Source organism: Suncus etruscus, chromosome 9 (assembly GCF_024139225.1).
Source record: "Suncus etruscus isolate mSunEtr1 chromosome 9, mSunEtr1.pri.cur, whole genome shotgun sequence".
Taxonomy (NCBI): Eukaryota; Metazoa; Chordata; class Mammalia; order Eulipotyphla; family Soricidae; genus Suncus; species Suncus etruscus.
Genome location: NC_064856.1, coordinates 51,888,458 through 51,905,013, shown reverse-complemented (window position 1 = coordinate 51,905,013; position 16,556 = coordinate 51,888,458). Strand labels below are relative to the sequence as shown.

Here is a 16,556-nt window from a genome sequence, read left to right as displayed (position 1 = left end):
ACAGAGGCCAACGGGAAGCCCAACGGAACAGCTCTAGACAACTCCTACCTGTAGGACATCCCCCAGCACCTCCCCCTTCTGGGGTGAGTTCTTCTGCAGCTGGGACAACTGCTCCTCCATCTGTGAAAGTTTCCCCTGAAGGATTTCATTCTTCTCCTCGAGGCATTTCTGGGATAAAGAATAGCAAGAGTGAGCAGGAGGGGAGACACCAGCCCAGAGCCAATAGCAACAATCCCAGCCTGACCAGCTGTTCCCAGACCAGCTCTCGTCCTGATCAGGACCAGTTCTAAAACTAAGGATAGGGGCCACAGGGCCCCTTCCCATCCACATCCGTAGGTCAATCAAGTACGTAGAATAGCAAATTTCTCCAAGGTTAGTTTCTTTCCTATTTCCTTCTCACATCCTTCTGACAATCATTGACTCCCAGATCATCAAAACACATGCCAGCTCAGTCATCCCCAGCTGCTTTATTTGGGCATCCAGAGCAGCTGCGTCCACAGAGCCTGACCCCGGGGCTCCCACCAGTCACAGAGTACTTAACCATAGGCCGCTCTGAATTTTATTTTTGGGTTTGGGGCCACACCAGTTGATACTCAGGGGTTACTCCTGGTTCTGTGCTCAGAAATCGCTCTTAGCTCAGGGGGGAGGGGCATATGGGATGCCGGGGATCGAACTGCATCCGTCCTGGGTCAGTCGTGTGCAAGGCAAATGCCCTACCGCTGCACCATCGCTCCAGCCCCTAGCTGTTACATTTCTGTTTTTATGTAGTTTATTTGTTTATGGGCCATACCTGGCTCTGCACTCAGAAATCACTCCTGGCAGACTCAGGGGATCATATGGAATACCAGGGATCAAACCTGGTCTGCCGCATGCAAGGCAAACACCCTATTTACTGTACTATCGCTCTGGCCCCAAGTGTAATATTTCATGGCGCAAGAATCTGAAGCTGGGGCCGGAGAGATAGCATGGAGGTAAGGCGTTTGCCTCTCATGCAGGAGGTCATCGGTTCGAATCCCGGCGTCCCATATATGGTCCTCCCGTGCCTGCCAGGAGCAATTTCTGAGCCTGGAGCCAGGAATAACCCCTGAGCACTGCCGGGTGTGACCCAAAAACCACAAAAAAAAAAAAAAAAAAAGAATCTGAAGCTGACAGGAGTAGCCTGCTCCGTGGCTCTGTGGCTAATGAGTGACTGGACTGGGTTCTGAGTAATAGCAACCAAGTCCCTGGGAGCTAAACTTGCACTGTGCAGATATGCACACTATATGAGCATTACCTTACAAGAGTCATGAGGTAGTGGCTCAGGTTTTCCCACGTTAGAGAAAGGATGCTCAAAAAGAAGGCAATCTAAGAAGCACACATTATAAGTAGCAAACAAAATGCAAAGTGTATCAGATGTAAGCCCACAGCACACTATCAAACCTTCAAGAGAAGATAGCTGAGTCCCCAGAACCCTAAAGAACAAAGCACCGATACCAGCTTAAACCAGCCTGCGGCCTCCCCAGCAGACACTACCTTGTCTTGTAGCGTGGCGCTCAGCTCTTTCTCCAGATGTGTCTGTGTCTCTCCCCATTTCCGGGTGGCCTTATTGTGCTCCTCTGACACTTCGTCCAGCGCCCCCTGGAGCTGCTGCATGTGACTGGAGAACTCCCGCAGCTGCAACATGCAAGCGGGACTCCTCTCACTGAGGGTCCAAACTGGCACCACCAGCACCTGGAAGCTGCCGATCTCCGTTCTCCCTCCACCCCCCAAACATCAGTGCCTCTTTAAGGGCGGACGACAAACCACTCTGCAGGTAGATGCCCGGTTCCTGGGAGCAGGCCACTGAGGCCTAATGTAGGGGCAAAGTATAAAGCAGACGACAGAGGCAGGGATAGTCTTCTCAGTCCCAAGCATCACGATGGGGATCACATGCTCCTCCTGCAGCTCACCTTAAAGGACAGGTCCCCATTCTCCTCTGAAAGCTGGTTAATTCTGCGGTCCATCTGGCCCTTCTCTGTCTTCAGGTCTTGGCACTGCTTCAGAGTTTCATGGAGCCGCAATGTGAGGCTGCAAGGTGTGGGGAGGGAGACGAGTGTACCCCAGTCTTGGGTTGGGGTGGAGAGGAGGGAGGAAGCAGGAGAATCATACCTCTCATTCTTGCCCTGCAGCGCCTCGAGCTCCCTGGGCTCTGGAGGGCTCGCCGCCTGCTTCTCATTCAGCAGGGCCAGTCGGTCAATGCGCTGCTGCATCACAGCAATCTGTGCTTCTGTTTGGAAATAAGTATGGAGTCAGTGCCAGACAGAGCAGAAGAAGGTACCCGAGTGAAAAAGAGGAGGAAGACGGTGGGACGAAACAAGTTTCTGGTCAGCTTGACAGACCCAGGGCAAAGCTCCAGAGTGCTGAGAAGATTCCAGGCCACCCCACAAGCCCTGAATACTGCCCACACACCCCTCTGTAGCACTGACACCCACCCTTCTCAGTGAGGAGCTTGCGGTTCTCAGTCAGCTCCATTTCTAGCTCATCCCTGTTACTTCTCTCATCTGCAAGCTGCTTCTTGAGTCGTCTCATCTGGAACTGTGGGGTCTGCAGGATGTCACCCAGAGGGGAGGCGGGTGACCCTGAAAGAAAGCTAAAGCAAGAAAAGACACAGATAGCATGGTCAAAGGCTGAGGTTAGGGCTGAGAGTGGAGGAGCAGGTTCTATAAGTACTGGCCAGGAAGCCCAAACATCCAGGTTCTGAGTGCTACCTCTTGCATCCTAATGACCCTAAGGAATCTTTTGAACCCTTATCCATGAGGTAGATACTACTCCTCTGCCCACCCTGCCCAAAGGATTCCTTCCCTTTCCCCTACAAGCTGCACCACAAGAAGGCCTTTAGGGCTGCAAACAGAGAGCCTTGAGTACAACTTCTGCCTTATCAGTGTCCACACAACACTAGGTCAGGGAGGATTCGAATCAGTAAACAGCCAACATGCTCTGGTGGTGGGAGGGATAGAGCTTCTAGGCCTGGAGAAAGCTTGTCCTCAGCACCTACTTGTTCCCACTGGAAGATGAGGCCACCTTTTGGAGCTCTAGGAAGCGAACTTCCCTCTTGGCCTGATGGCTGGGCGGGGAGAACTCTTCAGAGACAGTGCTGGAACAGGTTGATGGAACAGTAGCTGGCGGGGAGAAGCAGGGGGAAAAAGACACAAGAGAGGCTAATGAGACGATGGCCCGCTAGGCAGCTTTTGACAATTTGAGAGCTTGCCTTCGTGGGCAGAGAGGGTCATATATGCAAGCTCAAGATGGCCTTGGCAAACACAAAACCAAGAGTCAAGATTACCCAGAAGCTGGTGCCCCAAACATGCCAGGCATGTCTGTTTCTGCAGCTCAGCATGGTGAAAGCCCAGTGGAATAAAAGCTAGTCCTTTGGGGCTGGAGAGATAGCATGGAGGTAGGGCATTTGCCTTGCATGCAGAAGGTCGGTGGTTTGAATCCCAGCATCCCATATGGTCCCCCGAGCCTGCCAGGAGTGATTTCTGAGCGTAGAGCCAGAAGTAACACCTGAGTGCTGCTAGGTGTGACCCAAAAACAAAAACAAAAAAAGCTAGTCCTTTAAATCGAAAGGAGCAGCGGGGCCCCGCTCAGAGAGGAGTGGCTCAGGAGTGAGCCCTTACTTACCTTTCTGTAGGAAGCTCTCTAGGTCCTCATTCAGGTTAAGGCCGTCCTCATGCTCCAGGACAAACTTCAGAATGATAGCTAACTCCGCCTGGGCCGCAGAGAGAAGGAGCACCGCTTAGGTGTGAAGAGTTTGCAGAGCTAAGTGAGTCCCATGACTGCTGGAGCTCTTACTGCCATTCAGATCCTGTTAAGGCCCAGGATCTAGCAGAAGACATGCTCCAGATATGGTCACCTGTCCACCTCCTGCACTCCTTGAGGGCCAGAGTTGCTGACCAACGTCACTCATGACAATGAGAAAAAGAAAAGAGCAAGGAAAAGAATGGCAGGAAGGGGATGAAGTGATAGTACAGCGGGTGGGACATTTTTCTTGCATGCAGCGGATTATGGTTCGATCCCTGGCATCCCATAGGGACCCACAGGAACAGCCAGAATTCATTACTGAGTGCCGCTCAGATGAAGGGACCCACTGCCCTTCTCATAGAGTGGATATCTCTAGAGTTCAGCTTATATTTATCCACCTGCTCTGCTATACAATTTCCCCTTCTGTACCTTAGGAAGCTACATAGTTCATCTGATTTCTGTGGTCTGTTGTAGTTCTTTTTGTTTTGTTTTGTTTTGTTTTTGTTTTGTGGGTCACACCCGGTGGTGCTCAGGGGTTACTCCTGGGTCTGCACTCAGAATTCGCTCCTGGCAGGCTCGGGACAATATGGGATGCCTGGATTGAACTACTATCTGTTCTGGTTTGGCTCCGTGCAAGGCAAACGCCCTACCACTGTGCTATCTCTCTGGCTTCTTTATTCCTTTAGAATTTGTTTCAACCAGGTCTATGTATGACCAGCTTGGAGCAGAAAATGTAATGGAGGAGCCACTCATGTATCCTGACTCAGGAAAGACTGCCTTTTCTGCACAGAATCCCACCCATCATCTATACTACCCACTGCACTGCCCTGGCAACAAGGGAGGGTGGCTGACTGAGCAGAAAGCAAGCTTAATGAATAGCAGAATGTACAACAAATGGTCCCTGGAAACAGGGTTCATCTCCCTCTATAAAGAAATGAAACAGGGGCCGGAGAGATAGCATGGAGGTAAGGCGTTTGCCTCTCATGCAGAAGGTCATCGGTTCGAATCCCGGCGTCCCATATGGTCCCCCGTGCTTGCCAGGAGCGACTTCTGAGCATGGAACCAGGAGTAACCCCTGAGCACTGCCGGGTGAGACCCAAAAACCAAAAACCAAAAAAAAAAAAAAAAAGAAATGAAACAGATGCATCAACCCCTCTTCACCTTGGATTCTGTGGGAAAGGGCACACATTCTTCATCACTAATCCACTGAGAAAAGGAGGAAACAAGGGACAGTTTGTGTAATATATACACACAAATCCCTGTGCAGAAACATATATGAAAACAATGTCTCTACAACCTAATCAGGACAGTTTACAGAGACTAAAATATATTCACGTGAAAAAGGCCAAGGACACACCAGGTACCTCTGGTGAAAAAGATTGCTGGCAACTGTTCTTTATTTGTGCATTTGTTCAGGAATCTCTCCTAGTGGGGTTTAATGAACCATAGAGGATGCTGGAGAATGGAACCCTGGTTGGCCATATGCAAAGAAAGCACCTTACCCGCTATACCATAGATCTTGCTCCATCTCTGTGCTTTTTAGAATTTTCCAGATTTTTTATAATGTATGGCTACAATCACTATAACATTTTTAAAAGATCACTAATTGCTATTTAAAGAGAACCAGGTGGGGCTAAAGCAATAGCACAGTCAAGGCATTTGCCTTGCATGCGGCCAAGCCGGGATGGACCTAACTTCGATCCCAGCATCCCATATGGTCCCCCAAGCCTGCCAGGAGTGATTTCTGAGTACAGAGCCAGGAGTAACCCCTGAGCACATAAATAAATAAACAAATAAGAAACCAGGTGGAAGGAGATAAAACACAGGCTAGCCTACTGGCCCATAAGCCATAAATGAATGAATGAATGAATGAACGAATGAAGAAATAAGCAAACAAATAAGAAAGCCAGGTGGAGTGAGATGAAACACAGGCTAGCCCACTTGGGGCACAGACACAAAGGCTTACCTGAATCTTATACTCAAAGTGTTCCCAGTCCCTCGGGCTTTTGGAGCTCATGGTGGAATGGTACAAGAGCAGCATTATCATCTGGATGCCAAAAGGGAGGGAATCACTGAATGGGCTGTCTCCCTCATCAATACTTCACCACTGGGATGTTTTGAAACTCTGAGCTTTGAGACATTCTTCTAAAGCTCCTATAATTCAGCAATTCTTGCCCATAAGTATGCCAGGAAATAGTTAATTTAGGACCCAAAAGTACAAAAGGCTAAGTCTGTGATTTCTGTGTAGCTAAATCCCAGAGCTCAGGAACCCTCCACATGCCACACCCAAAACACTAGCAGCAATGAATAGAACAAACAACTAAAACAAATTTACAACAGCCAGTTGACAACTGACTCCTACCAGGGCTCCAGTAAGCCATGGCAGTGGCCCAGTAAACCATCTTTTCTATGAGATCCTTGAGCTACACTAGTCTCTGCTTGCTAGGCTACCTTGACCTGCCTCCAACCTCCCTTGGCTGTAGAAATTAAGGACCTATCTTCTTTCCACCCATCAGTCCAACGTCCCACCAGTACCTTGGCCAGTTCCAACTCCGACCCCTCAGTCACTTTCTGCACTGACACCAGACATTCTGAAGAAGCAGCATGTTTTCTGTTTTCTATAATGACATTCAAGAAAGAAGGAGAATTAGTATATAAAGAGAAAGTAAAGGGGTTTCAACATCTGCCTTCATACAGCTAACTCTGGTTCAGTGGCATATGGCATAGCGTATTGTTCCTTAAATACCACCAGAAGCAATGCCTGAGCAAAGAGCCTGCACACAGCTGGGTATGTCACCCAACCATCCTCCACTAAGATGATGTTGTTGGAGAACCATCCCTGAGATCATCATAAACTCAAGAGTCAGAGGAACAGAAGCACCATCGCTGGTGGAGTTAGAGACATGGGGGTCCTTATCCATGCCCCCCCCCCCCACATATGCTTTCCCAGGTGAAGGTGGTTCTGTCCTGAGTCAGTCCCAGGTCTATGGAGACAGTGAATGCAGAAAGCAGGCTGGGAATTCCCAGCAACTCTGAGGCACAACGATGCACTAGCCACTAACTGCTCAGCTCTAAGGAACAACCCTGAGTGGCTGGGCCGCTCTGGAACATTATTCTGCAGAGAAGCCTGAGCAGAAGGGCAATGACTAGGCCTCCTGGTTCTTGTGCTATCTGAGGACCTAGGTACAGTCACTAACAACTGACTTTATATAAGTGAATGATCACTCTTCCTGTAATTCTCTTAAGGCAGACATAGCAGAGAACAAAATAAGGGCTGTATTCACTACGGTCAGATAAGGGGGCACATGAGAAGCACTTTTATCCACATGTCCACCTTAAAGGGATCAGCACTAACACTGATCCTCCTCCTTGCAATGAAGGAATGGAAGCCCACTGGCTAAACTAGAAATGAATGACTATTTCTATTTGGGTCTGGAAGAAGAACAGTTTCCATCCCTCTGGGTGGTGATAGACCCAGCTGCACTCCTGTCCAGTAGAGAGAAGGCAGTCTTAGGCCTCTGCTCCACCATACACCTAAGCACTAGGTCTTTTGGCCTCTAAGTCCCAGGAGGACCCTGCTTATCCTGGTTGAAGAAGAAAGGTACTTACTCTGTAGGAAAGCACACACAAACTCCAGCCTCTCTACTACTGGCCGCTGCAGGATCTGCTGCCCCTCTTCAGTGCCATGGCTAGAAAGAAGAATACCAGTTAGAACCAAAGGACCCACAGTCCTTCCCATCTCACTGCTATATAAGGTAGCACCTTTTCTTTATCTGGATCCCGATAACTAAATTCAAATGCTATAGGCCAGGAGATGATCCCAATTCATTTAGTCAGAGAAAGAGTGCATGGGTGTAAAGTGGGGAAATGAACAAAACTAGAGAGAAAAATCGGGTTAAGGCACTTGCCTTGCAAGCAGCTGACCCTTGTTCAATCCCTGGTACCACACGGGGTATCAAAAGCATTGCTGGGGAAGATGCCTGGGCAGAGAGGAAGTTGCCTTCAAGGATACCTGTGTTTGGCCCTAAGCACACCCCTCACCAAATAAAACTGAGAATTTGAGGTCTGAGGTCTTTCTCACAGCAGCACAAATAAAAGGAAAGCCTGAAAAGATCTGTAATAAATGTGGGGAAGAGGAAGAGGAGTTTGGGGGAACTGTAGGTCAGGAAATGAAGCTAGAGTAAGAAAAAAGGAAAACATAAAGGGAAAACAGGTCCAGGAATTGAGAGAAGACGACTCAGGTGACAAGCCTGAGATCAACACACAGCAGGCTGAAGGTGGCTAAAGTCTCCCAAAAGCCATGTTAAAGGGACATATGCCATCTGTGGACCGATTTAACTGGAAGAGCAAGGAAGTATGAAGAGCAACGAGGGCAGCAGGGGGCGCTCTCAGGCAGCCTGAGAACCTGGGCCACCCTCCATCCCTGCCCCGGAGGCCATGTTTTTTTTTTTTTTTTTTTTTTTTTTGGTTTTTGGGTCACACCTGGCAGTGCTCAGGGGTTATTCCTGGCTCCAGGCTCAGAAATTGCTCCTGGCAGGCACAGGGGACCATATGGGGCGCCGGGATTCGAACCGATGACCTCCTGCATGAAAGGCAAACGCCTTACCTCCATGCTATCTCTCCGGCCCCCCCGGAGGCCATGTTTAACTGCAGTTTCCTTTCAGGAGGTAAATAATTATCTTCAGATTTTCTGTCCAACCTATGACTGGAGATGGAAATAAAGGGTCTCCTGTGAGACTCTCTGAACCGGAATCTCCAGGTTTCAATCAACTGTTCTGGTGTGCACTACAGGCCCGACAACTTTCTGTGGCAGTTATTCTCAAAGCACGTAGCCTCTAAGGCAGGATAGAAGGGTCAGTCTCACACCTAATTACAAAGGTCATTTTCCAAGTGTGCTTTGCATGCAGGATTCTAGGGAGCTGGTCTGTGCTTTGGGACTCACCCTAAATACAGAATGCTAATCTCCTACGACTCCAGAAAGGGCCAGTTTCCCTACCCACAAACTGGAAAGCTGGGACTGCTCAAAGAAGGACAGTATTTCCCTAAACATATTCCATCAGATAAAAATAAAGCTTTCTGGGCTAGAGAGATAGATAGTACAGGAGGCAGAACCTGGGCTTACACATACATGACCGAGGTTTGATCCCATACACCATATCTGGTGCCCTAGCATTATCAGGAGTGATCCTGAAGCACAGAGCCAAATATAAGCCTGAGCATTACCAAGGTATGGCATAAAAATAATAATAATAGGGCCCCATAGAGATAGCACAGCGGCGTTTGCCTTGCAAGCAGCCGATCCAGGACCAAAGGTGGTTGGTTCGAATCCCGGCATCCCATATGGTCCCCTGTGCCTGCCAGGAGCTATTTCTGAGCAGACAGCCAGGAGTAACCCCTGAGCACTGCTGGGTGTGGCCCAAAAAACAAAAAATAAATAAATAAATAATAATTTAAAAAAAACTTGAGAGTTCTTAGGCTCAATATTTGAGAAATTTTGGGCAAAACCAAACTGAACATTTCTTTAAAAGAAGGTAAAAGAGGGCAGGAGTGATAGCACAGCGGTAAGGCGTTTGTTTGCCTTGCACGCGGCCAACACAGGACAGACCTGGGGTCAAATCCCGGCATCCCATATGGTCCCCAAGCCTGTCAGAAGCGACTCTGAGCAGAGCCAGGAGTAACTCCTGAGCACCACTGGCTGTGACTCAAAAACAAGAAGAAGAAGAAGGAAAAAAAAGAGGGTAAAAGAGGGCAATGTTACAGCACAGCAGATAGGGTGTTTGCTTTGCACTTGTCCTACTAAGTTCAATCCAATCCCCTACATCCCATATGGACCCCTGAGTCCATCAGAGCAAAAAATAACCAGAGTGCTGATGGATGCGCCCCCCTCCCCAAAAATAAAGATAAAATGCATCGTTTCCTGAACCCCTATTAGGCCATAAAATCTCTCCCTCACTTTCCAGTAAGGCCCTGGACTTGTTCCATGTAAAGTTACATGGAATGTGTTCTAGAAAATGCTGATCCTAGATTGGCCCATTATTTAAAACAGTATTCAGGGACTGGAGAGATAGTACAATACATAGGATGCTCGCTTTGCATGTAGCCAACCCAGGTTCAATCTCGGGGTTGAATCTTCACTCAATCTCCTGAATGAAGTGAGGAGAATCCATAGACAGGTATATCCCACCCTATCACCCACCCTCATGTGGATGGAGGAGACTATATTCAAATCTCATCTGTCAGGAAGTCATCTGGAGTCAATGAATCCAGTGCTATCCCCTCCCCAGGAACTCCTACAACATCTTTTATTTCTAATGGCCTCTAAAACTGAGATAAGAGCTGGAATACTGCCATCATCAATGTCATGTCGAGGAGCTTACGGAGGGATCAGGAATGCATTGATTTGGAAAAAGCAGGTGCCAGTGTCAACAAGACATGCCAGAGTTTTAGGTTTCTGGCAAAATGCTCCAATGACCTATTTAGCTAAATAGGCTTGATAGATATTAAAGATATGAAAACACACACACACACACACACACACACACACACACACACACACACACAGAAGAGCAGGAGCAAGAGCACAGTGGGTAGTGCATTTGTCCTGCACAGGACAGACTCGGGTTCGATCTCAGCAGCCTGTATGGTCCCCCAAGATTTCTGAGTGCAGAGCCAAAAGTAACCCAATGAGCCACTTGGTGTGGCTTAAAAACAAACAAAAAATGAAAACACAAAGAAGTCAGAAAGCCTTTTGCTACAGGCTATTCTACAGGTCAAAAGCAGGTTGGAGGACACTACGTGGATTTAAGAAGAAAATGCCAAGTGGCCAAATCCTGTACAACTTCCACAAACAGTGCCATCCTCCAAACATCTTGACTTGGGTTAACAACAGAGAAGTATGGGACCAGAGCAATAACACAGCAGGGAAGCCATTTGCCTTGCACGCGGTTGACCCAGGTTTGATCTCTGGCATCCCATATTGTCTCCCCAGCACCGCCAGGAGTGATTTCTGAGTGTAGAGCCAGCAGAAATAACTCCTGAGCATTGTTGGGTGTGGCCCCAAAATAACAAAACCAAAAACAAAGGAAAAAAAAACAAAACAGAGAAGCAACAGAGCTGGGGAAAGAGTGTAAGAGACTACAGCACATGCTTTGCATATAAGTCCGAAGTTAGATCCCCAACATTGTGTGGGGATCCTGAGCAACACTGAAGATGACCCCCAAGTACCTCTAGGGCCAAAAAAGAAATGCAACAACCAGAGCACAATCACAAAGAACATCTGTTTTCCCAATAGAAGTTGGTCTGTATCATCCTACATCTAAGATGAAGATTAGGGCCAAGCTGGAATTTCAACAATCCCTTCTCTCTTCTCTCTCTCTTTTTTTTTTTTTTTTTTTTTTTGGTTTTTGAGTCACACCCAGCAGTGCTCAGGGATTCCTCCTGGCTTTATGCTCAGAAATCGCTCCAGGCAGTCTTGGGGGACCATATGGGATGCCGGGATTCAAACCACCATCCTTCTGCATGCAAGGCAAATGCCCTAGCTCCATGCTATCTCTCTGGCCCCAACAGTCCCTTCTTTTAAAACTTACAACACATAGCATCCCACACATTTACCACACAGACAACACAAACACAGAGTCTCCTCTAATCTCTACTGAATGAACCCTAGAGAAGACAACTTAGAAAATAGGAATATCCTATTAGGAATAATAGGAGTAGAAAATATCCTGGGGTCAGGATAGCACAACTGGTAGGGCATTTGCCTTGCGAATGGCTAATCAAAAGTAACCCCTGAAGGACACCAGATATGGCAAAAAACAAACAAACAAACAAACAAACAAACAAACAAATGAAACAAAACAACAAAAAAGGAATACTTTAGCTAGGGACCAAAATCTCACACATGCAAGGCAAGAACTATACCACCACTGGGATGTACAGCATTGTAACACTGAGCCTGAGCTTGTGTCTGGCTTGAATACTGCTGGGAATGGCCTGAGGGCCTGAGCACTGGGAAGGCCTTATCCCAAAATGCCTGTTCACAGATGGTATACAACTCTATACTATGAACCACTCCTGTGAAACGAGTAAAACCTAAGCTAATCAAGTTTAATCTAAATACAAGTTTATAGTCAACAAAGAACAAGTTATTTTAGTACTGTGATGATACAAATTAGTAATACCCAGAATTTAAGAAATTCTCAAGTATTCCCCCCAAATAAGGTGAGATATGGAGGTAGAAATGATTGGTGGGTCAGGCCAGAGTGATAGTAGAGTAAGTTGGCATTTGCCTTGCATACATTTCTGGTATCTCAAGTGCCATCAAAAATAATTTCTGAGTGCAGAGTCAGGGTGTAACCCCTAAGCATCACCCAATATGGCCCCAAAACAAAAAAACAAGAACAAAAAAAAGAAGGAATGACAGATCAGAAGATATAGGTCTTTAATAAAAAAAAAGCTCTTTAAATACCAAGGCTAAATAAATACATTTATTTTCCTCATTTACTTTTTGTTGTTTAGGTCACACCTGGCAGTGCTAATGGGTCAATAGTGGTAACCATATGGTGACAAGAGATGGATCCCAGAGCTCCCACATGCAAAGTATGTGCTCCAGCCAGAGTCATCTCCCCAGACCCTTATTTTGTTGTTGTTTTCTGTAATGCAATTACCACATCTCTGGTCCTAAGATTAAAAATTTAGATTTCAGGGGCTGGACTGATAGCACAAGCAGATAGGGAGGGTAGGTTGCACATAACCAACCTGGGACGGACCTGGGTTCAATCCCCAGAATCCCATATGGTCTCCCAAGACTGCCAGGAGCAATTTCTGAGCACAGAACCAGAAGTAACCCCTGAGCGCTGCTGGGTGTGGTCCCAAAACAAACAAACAAAAAAAATTAGATTTCAACTTCCTGGCATTCTGACAAAGAGTCACCGAGGCTCATCAGAGGAGTATCCCGATGGAAGAAGAACTATGACAGGTTCTGAAATTTTTTTGTTTTGTTTTGTGTCACATATGGCTTTGTACTCATGGTGCTTAGGGATCATATGTGGTGAAGGGGATCCAACCAGGGCCACCTAGGTTCTGAAATCAGGATTTGTTTTGTTTTTTAAGGTTCTGAAATCTTATATATTCCTATTCTACCCTGGAATAAGGAACAATCAGAGAAGAACAAAGTGATGGGAACCTGGAAATCAGAATGAGGTAAAGGGATGAGAAGCAGAAAAAAAAAAGGAGAGGGAGAGAGAGAGAGAGAGAGAGAGAGAGAGAGAGAGAGAGAGAGAGAGAGAGAGAGAGAGAGAGAGAGAGAGAGAGAGAGAGAGAGAGAGAGAGAGAGAGGGAGAGAGAGAGAGGGAGAGAGAGAGAGAGAGATAGAGAGAGAGAGAGAGAGAGAGAGAGAGAGAGAGAGAGAGAGAGAGAGAGAGAGAGAGAGAGAGAGAGAGAGAGAGAAACAGTGTCACTTCCATATAAACAATGGCCAGGTCACGGCTTCACTACTAATCTTGGAAGAGATGCAAGCCAAGCTGCTAAAACTCACAGGTACACCAGTCTTCCAGCTATAAATTCTGGGGTGCTCTTGGCAGGTTGGGGCCCTGGCAGCTTCACTCACACCTCACAGCAAACCATGCAAACAGCCCATCTTGACTGCCTCAATAATCTGTGACAAAATTCCAGGTACAAGGTTTTTGGGTTGAGAACTTCAATATCTTCTCAGCCTCCACTCCCTACCCCCCTACTTCAAGAAGCCCCAGCAGCCACATCCCACTGCTACTTCATGTAAACAAAGGTCCAGCTTCAAAAGTAATCTTGAAAGAGATGCAAGCCAAGCTGCTGAAACTCATCAGCTCGATTCTACAGATCCTGAAGTTCCTAGAGCATGCACAGTCACATATGTAGCTGCAAAACACCTCCAATTTCCACAATACTGACAAGCCTAGTAGCAGCACAGTAAATTGGATTGGAAGATAGCAGAGAAGCCAATAAGCGCAGTAAATAACAACACAGAAGGCTCAACTAGCAACAAACAGATTAGTATAAACCCTGTCAGTAACTTTAATGATACCACTGTAAGGATATGACAACATTCACAAATTTTCTTTTATTGATGTAGTTTTTAATAATTCCATTTGCCATTTTGTTGTAACAAGCAATATAAAATAAATTATTTTGTGTACTAAGGGGCAGGCTTGGGGGTGAGTAGGAAACTGGGGACAATGGTGGAGGGAAGGTCCAACGGTGGTGAGATTGGTGTTGGAACATTAAATACCCGAAACAACTGTACTGTGAACAACTTTGTAAATCATGGTGTTTAATAAAGTTAAAAAAAATTTTTTTGAAGGGGACCAAAGCAATAGCTCAATGGGCTTTGTGTAACGTTTTCCATGTAGAAGGTTAGGTTTGACCCTTAGCATCACATTAAACCTGAGCATCACTGGATATGACCTGGCCCAAGTACTCATCAGTAAGGCTTTCCTGAGCACTTCTGGGTATGGTCCACAAACTAAATTAAAAAAAATATTTTTTAAGTATTATGCATAGTATTATAGAAATTAGTCCTTCATCATTTCATTATAGCAGTCTAAAAAAAAGAAGAAAGTGATCACAAACTTGCTAAGGAGAAACTCTGGAGTTCTCATTGAGTATGATCACAGTACTGCTTTCTTGTGTTTTGGTTTTTTGGTTTTTAGGCTACACCCGGCAGTGCTCAGGGATTACTCCTGGCTCTATGCTCAGAAATTGCTCCTGGTAGGCACGGGGGACCATATGGGATGCTGGGATTTGAACTACCATCTGTTCTTAATTGGCTGCGGGCAAGGCAAATGTCCTACCACTGAACTATCGTTCCGGCCCCAGACTGCTTTTTGTGATTTCTGATGCCGTAATCCAGTGGGTGAAGGATCACAATACAGCAGAGAAGGTGCTCTGCCTTCCAGTCAGCTGGGTTTAATCTCTGGCACAGAATATGGTCCTCTGAGCACCACCAGGAATAAATCCTGAACACTGGGCCCGGAGAGATAGCACAGCGTTGTTTGCCTTGCAAGCAGCCGATCCAGGACCAAAGGTGGTTGGTTCGAATCCCGGTGTCCCATATGGTCCCCCGTGCCTGCCAGGAGCTATTTCTGAGCAGACAGCCAGGAGTAACCCCTGAGTACTGCTGGGTGTGACAAAAAAAAAAAAAATCCTGAACACTGCTGGGTGAGGTCCAACACACACACTCTAACAAAAAAGTGTGTGATGGCAAGGAGTTTGATGGCTGGCATACCACAATCAGTGCATGTAAGTGCTGCAATTAAGGTCTGTGTGACCCAAGCCAGGCCAAGCCTGCAATTCAAGGATTTGATCCCTAGCTACCGACACAACCAAGAATGTAAGAACCAATGTGTCTGCCCCACTTACAGTGGCAACAACAAAAAAAAAGAGAAATAAAATTGTTTAATAACTTTTTTTTTTTTTTTGGCTCACACCCGGCAGCATGCAGGAGCTACTCCTGGCTCTAAGCTCAGAAATCGCTTCTGGCAGGCTCGGGGGACCATATAGACGCCAGAATTCGAACCACCGTCCTTCTGCATGCAAGGCAAATGCCCTACCTCCATGCTATCTCTCCAGCCTTTCTTTTTTTTTTTTTTTTTCAGGCTGCACCCGTTTGATGCTCAGAAATTGCCCCTGGCTTGGGGGGACCATATGGGACACCCGGGGATCTAACCATGGTCCTTTCTTGACTAGCACTTGCAAGGCAGACAACTTACCTCTAGCGCCACCTCGCCAGCCCCAGTCTTTAGCCTTTTAATAACATATTTTTAATAACTTTTTTTCTTTTATGGTTTTTGGGCCACACCCTGTGATGCTAGGGTTTACTCCTGGCTCTGCGCTCAGAAATCGCTCCTGGCAGGCTCAGGGGACCATATGGGATGCCGGGGGTAGAACCTGAGTCTGTCCCAGGTTGGCTGAGTGCAAGGCAAACGCCCTACCACTATGTTACCACTCCAGCCCCTTTAACAACATTTTTAAAGGGTCGAAGAGATAGTACAAAAGGAAGGTACAGGGGCTGAAGAGATAGCATGGAGGTAGGGCATTTGCCTTGCATGTAGAAGGATGGTGGTTCAAATTCCAGCATCCCATATGGTCCTGCAAGCCTGCCAGGAGCGATTTCTGAGTGGAGAGCCAGGAGTAACTCCTGAGTGCTGCCGGGTGTGACCCAAAAGCCAAAACAAACAAAACAAAAACAAAACGAAGGTACTTGCCTTGTATATGATAAACTCCAGTTTGATCCCCAGTTATAGACATGACTCCCTGAACCCTAAGCAGAAAGCCAAGAGAAGTCCGTAGGACTGCTGAATGCACCCACCCCTAAAAGAAAAGAAATCCTAAAAGACATCCTACTACCAATATGCACTGCAAAAGATACCACTAAGGATGCCAGTCTAAGACTCAAATGACAGATAAATGCATCATATTATATCATCTCTGCTTCAACTCCTAGCACTGTACAAACCTCCCTCATTAGTCCTGGTGATTCCTAAGCACTGATGGAATGTCTCCCTCTAAGAAAAATAATCTGAAACAATCTAACCAGCATGCTTATTATATACTGAGGACACTTGCATGAGTCATACACCCAGTCCCCGCCCTTCACAAGCTCTACTTCTCCTTCCATCCATCCAAAAACAAGCTGTGTACAACCTGCTGCTTCAACACTGACTCCCTGAGCCCAGTTCCTACCTGCTACATGTGAAACCAATACACTCACTTCACTTTTTTTTTAATTTTTGTTTTGTTTTGTTTTGTTTTTTGGGCCACAC

At 46.7% G+C, this 16,556-nt stretch overlaps 1 protein-coding gene across 3 annotated transcripts in view; it reads right to left on the bottom strand.

Moving 5' to 3' along the window:
• NUMA1 (nuclear mitotic apparatus protein 1) overlaps positions 1-16,556 on the bottom strand; it is an 81,001-nt gene that overhangs the window by 10,843 nt on the left and 53,602 nt on the right. For all 3 annotated transcript variants that reach the window (XM_049780245.1, XM_049780246.1, XM_049780244.1), the window contains 10 exons: positions 7,369-7,448; positions 6,295-6,377; positions 5,726-5,806; positions 3,640-3,727; positions 3,014-3,137; positions 2,451-2,608; positions 2,128-2,245; positions 1,929-2,046; positions 1,513-1,653; positions 49-168 (listed from right to left, as the gene is read on the bottom strand). In XM_049780245.1, the coding sequence (XP_049636202.1) occupies positions 49-168; positions 1,513-1,653; positions 1,929-2,046; positions 2,128-2,245; positions 2,451-2,608; positions 3,014-3,137; positions 3,640-3,727; positions 5,726-5,806; positions 6,295-6,377; positions 7,369-7,448 (1,111 nt within the window). The remainder of the gene's footprint in view (positions 1-48; positions 169-1,512; positions 1,654-1,928; positions 2,047-2,127; positions 2,246-2,450; positions 2,609-3,013; positions 3,138-3,639; positions 3,728-5,725; positions 5,807-6,294; positions 6,378-7,368; positions 7,449-16,556) is intronic.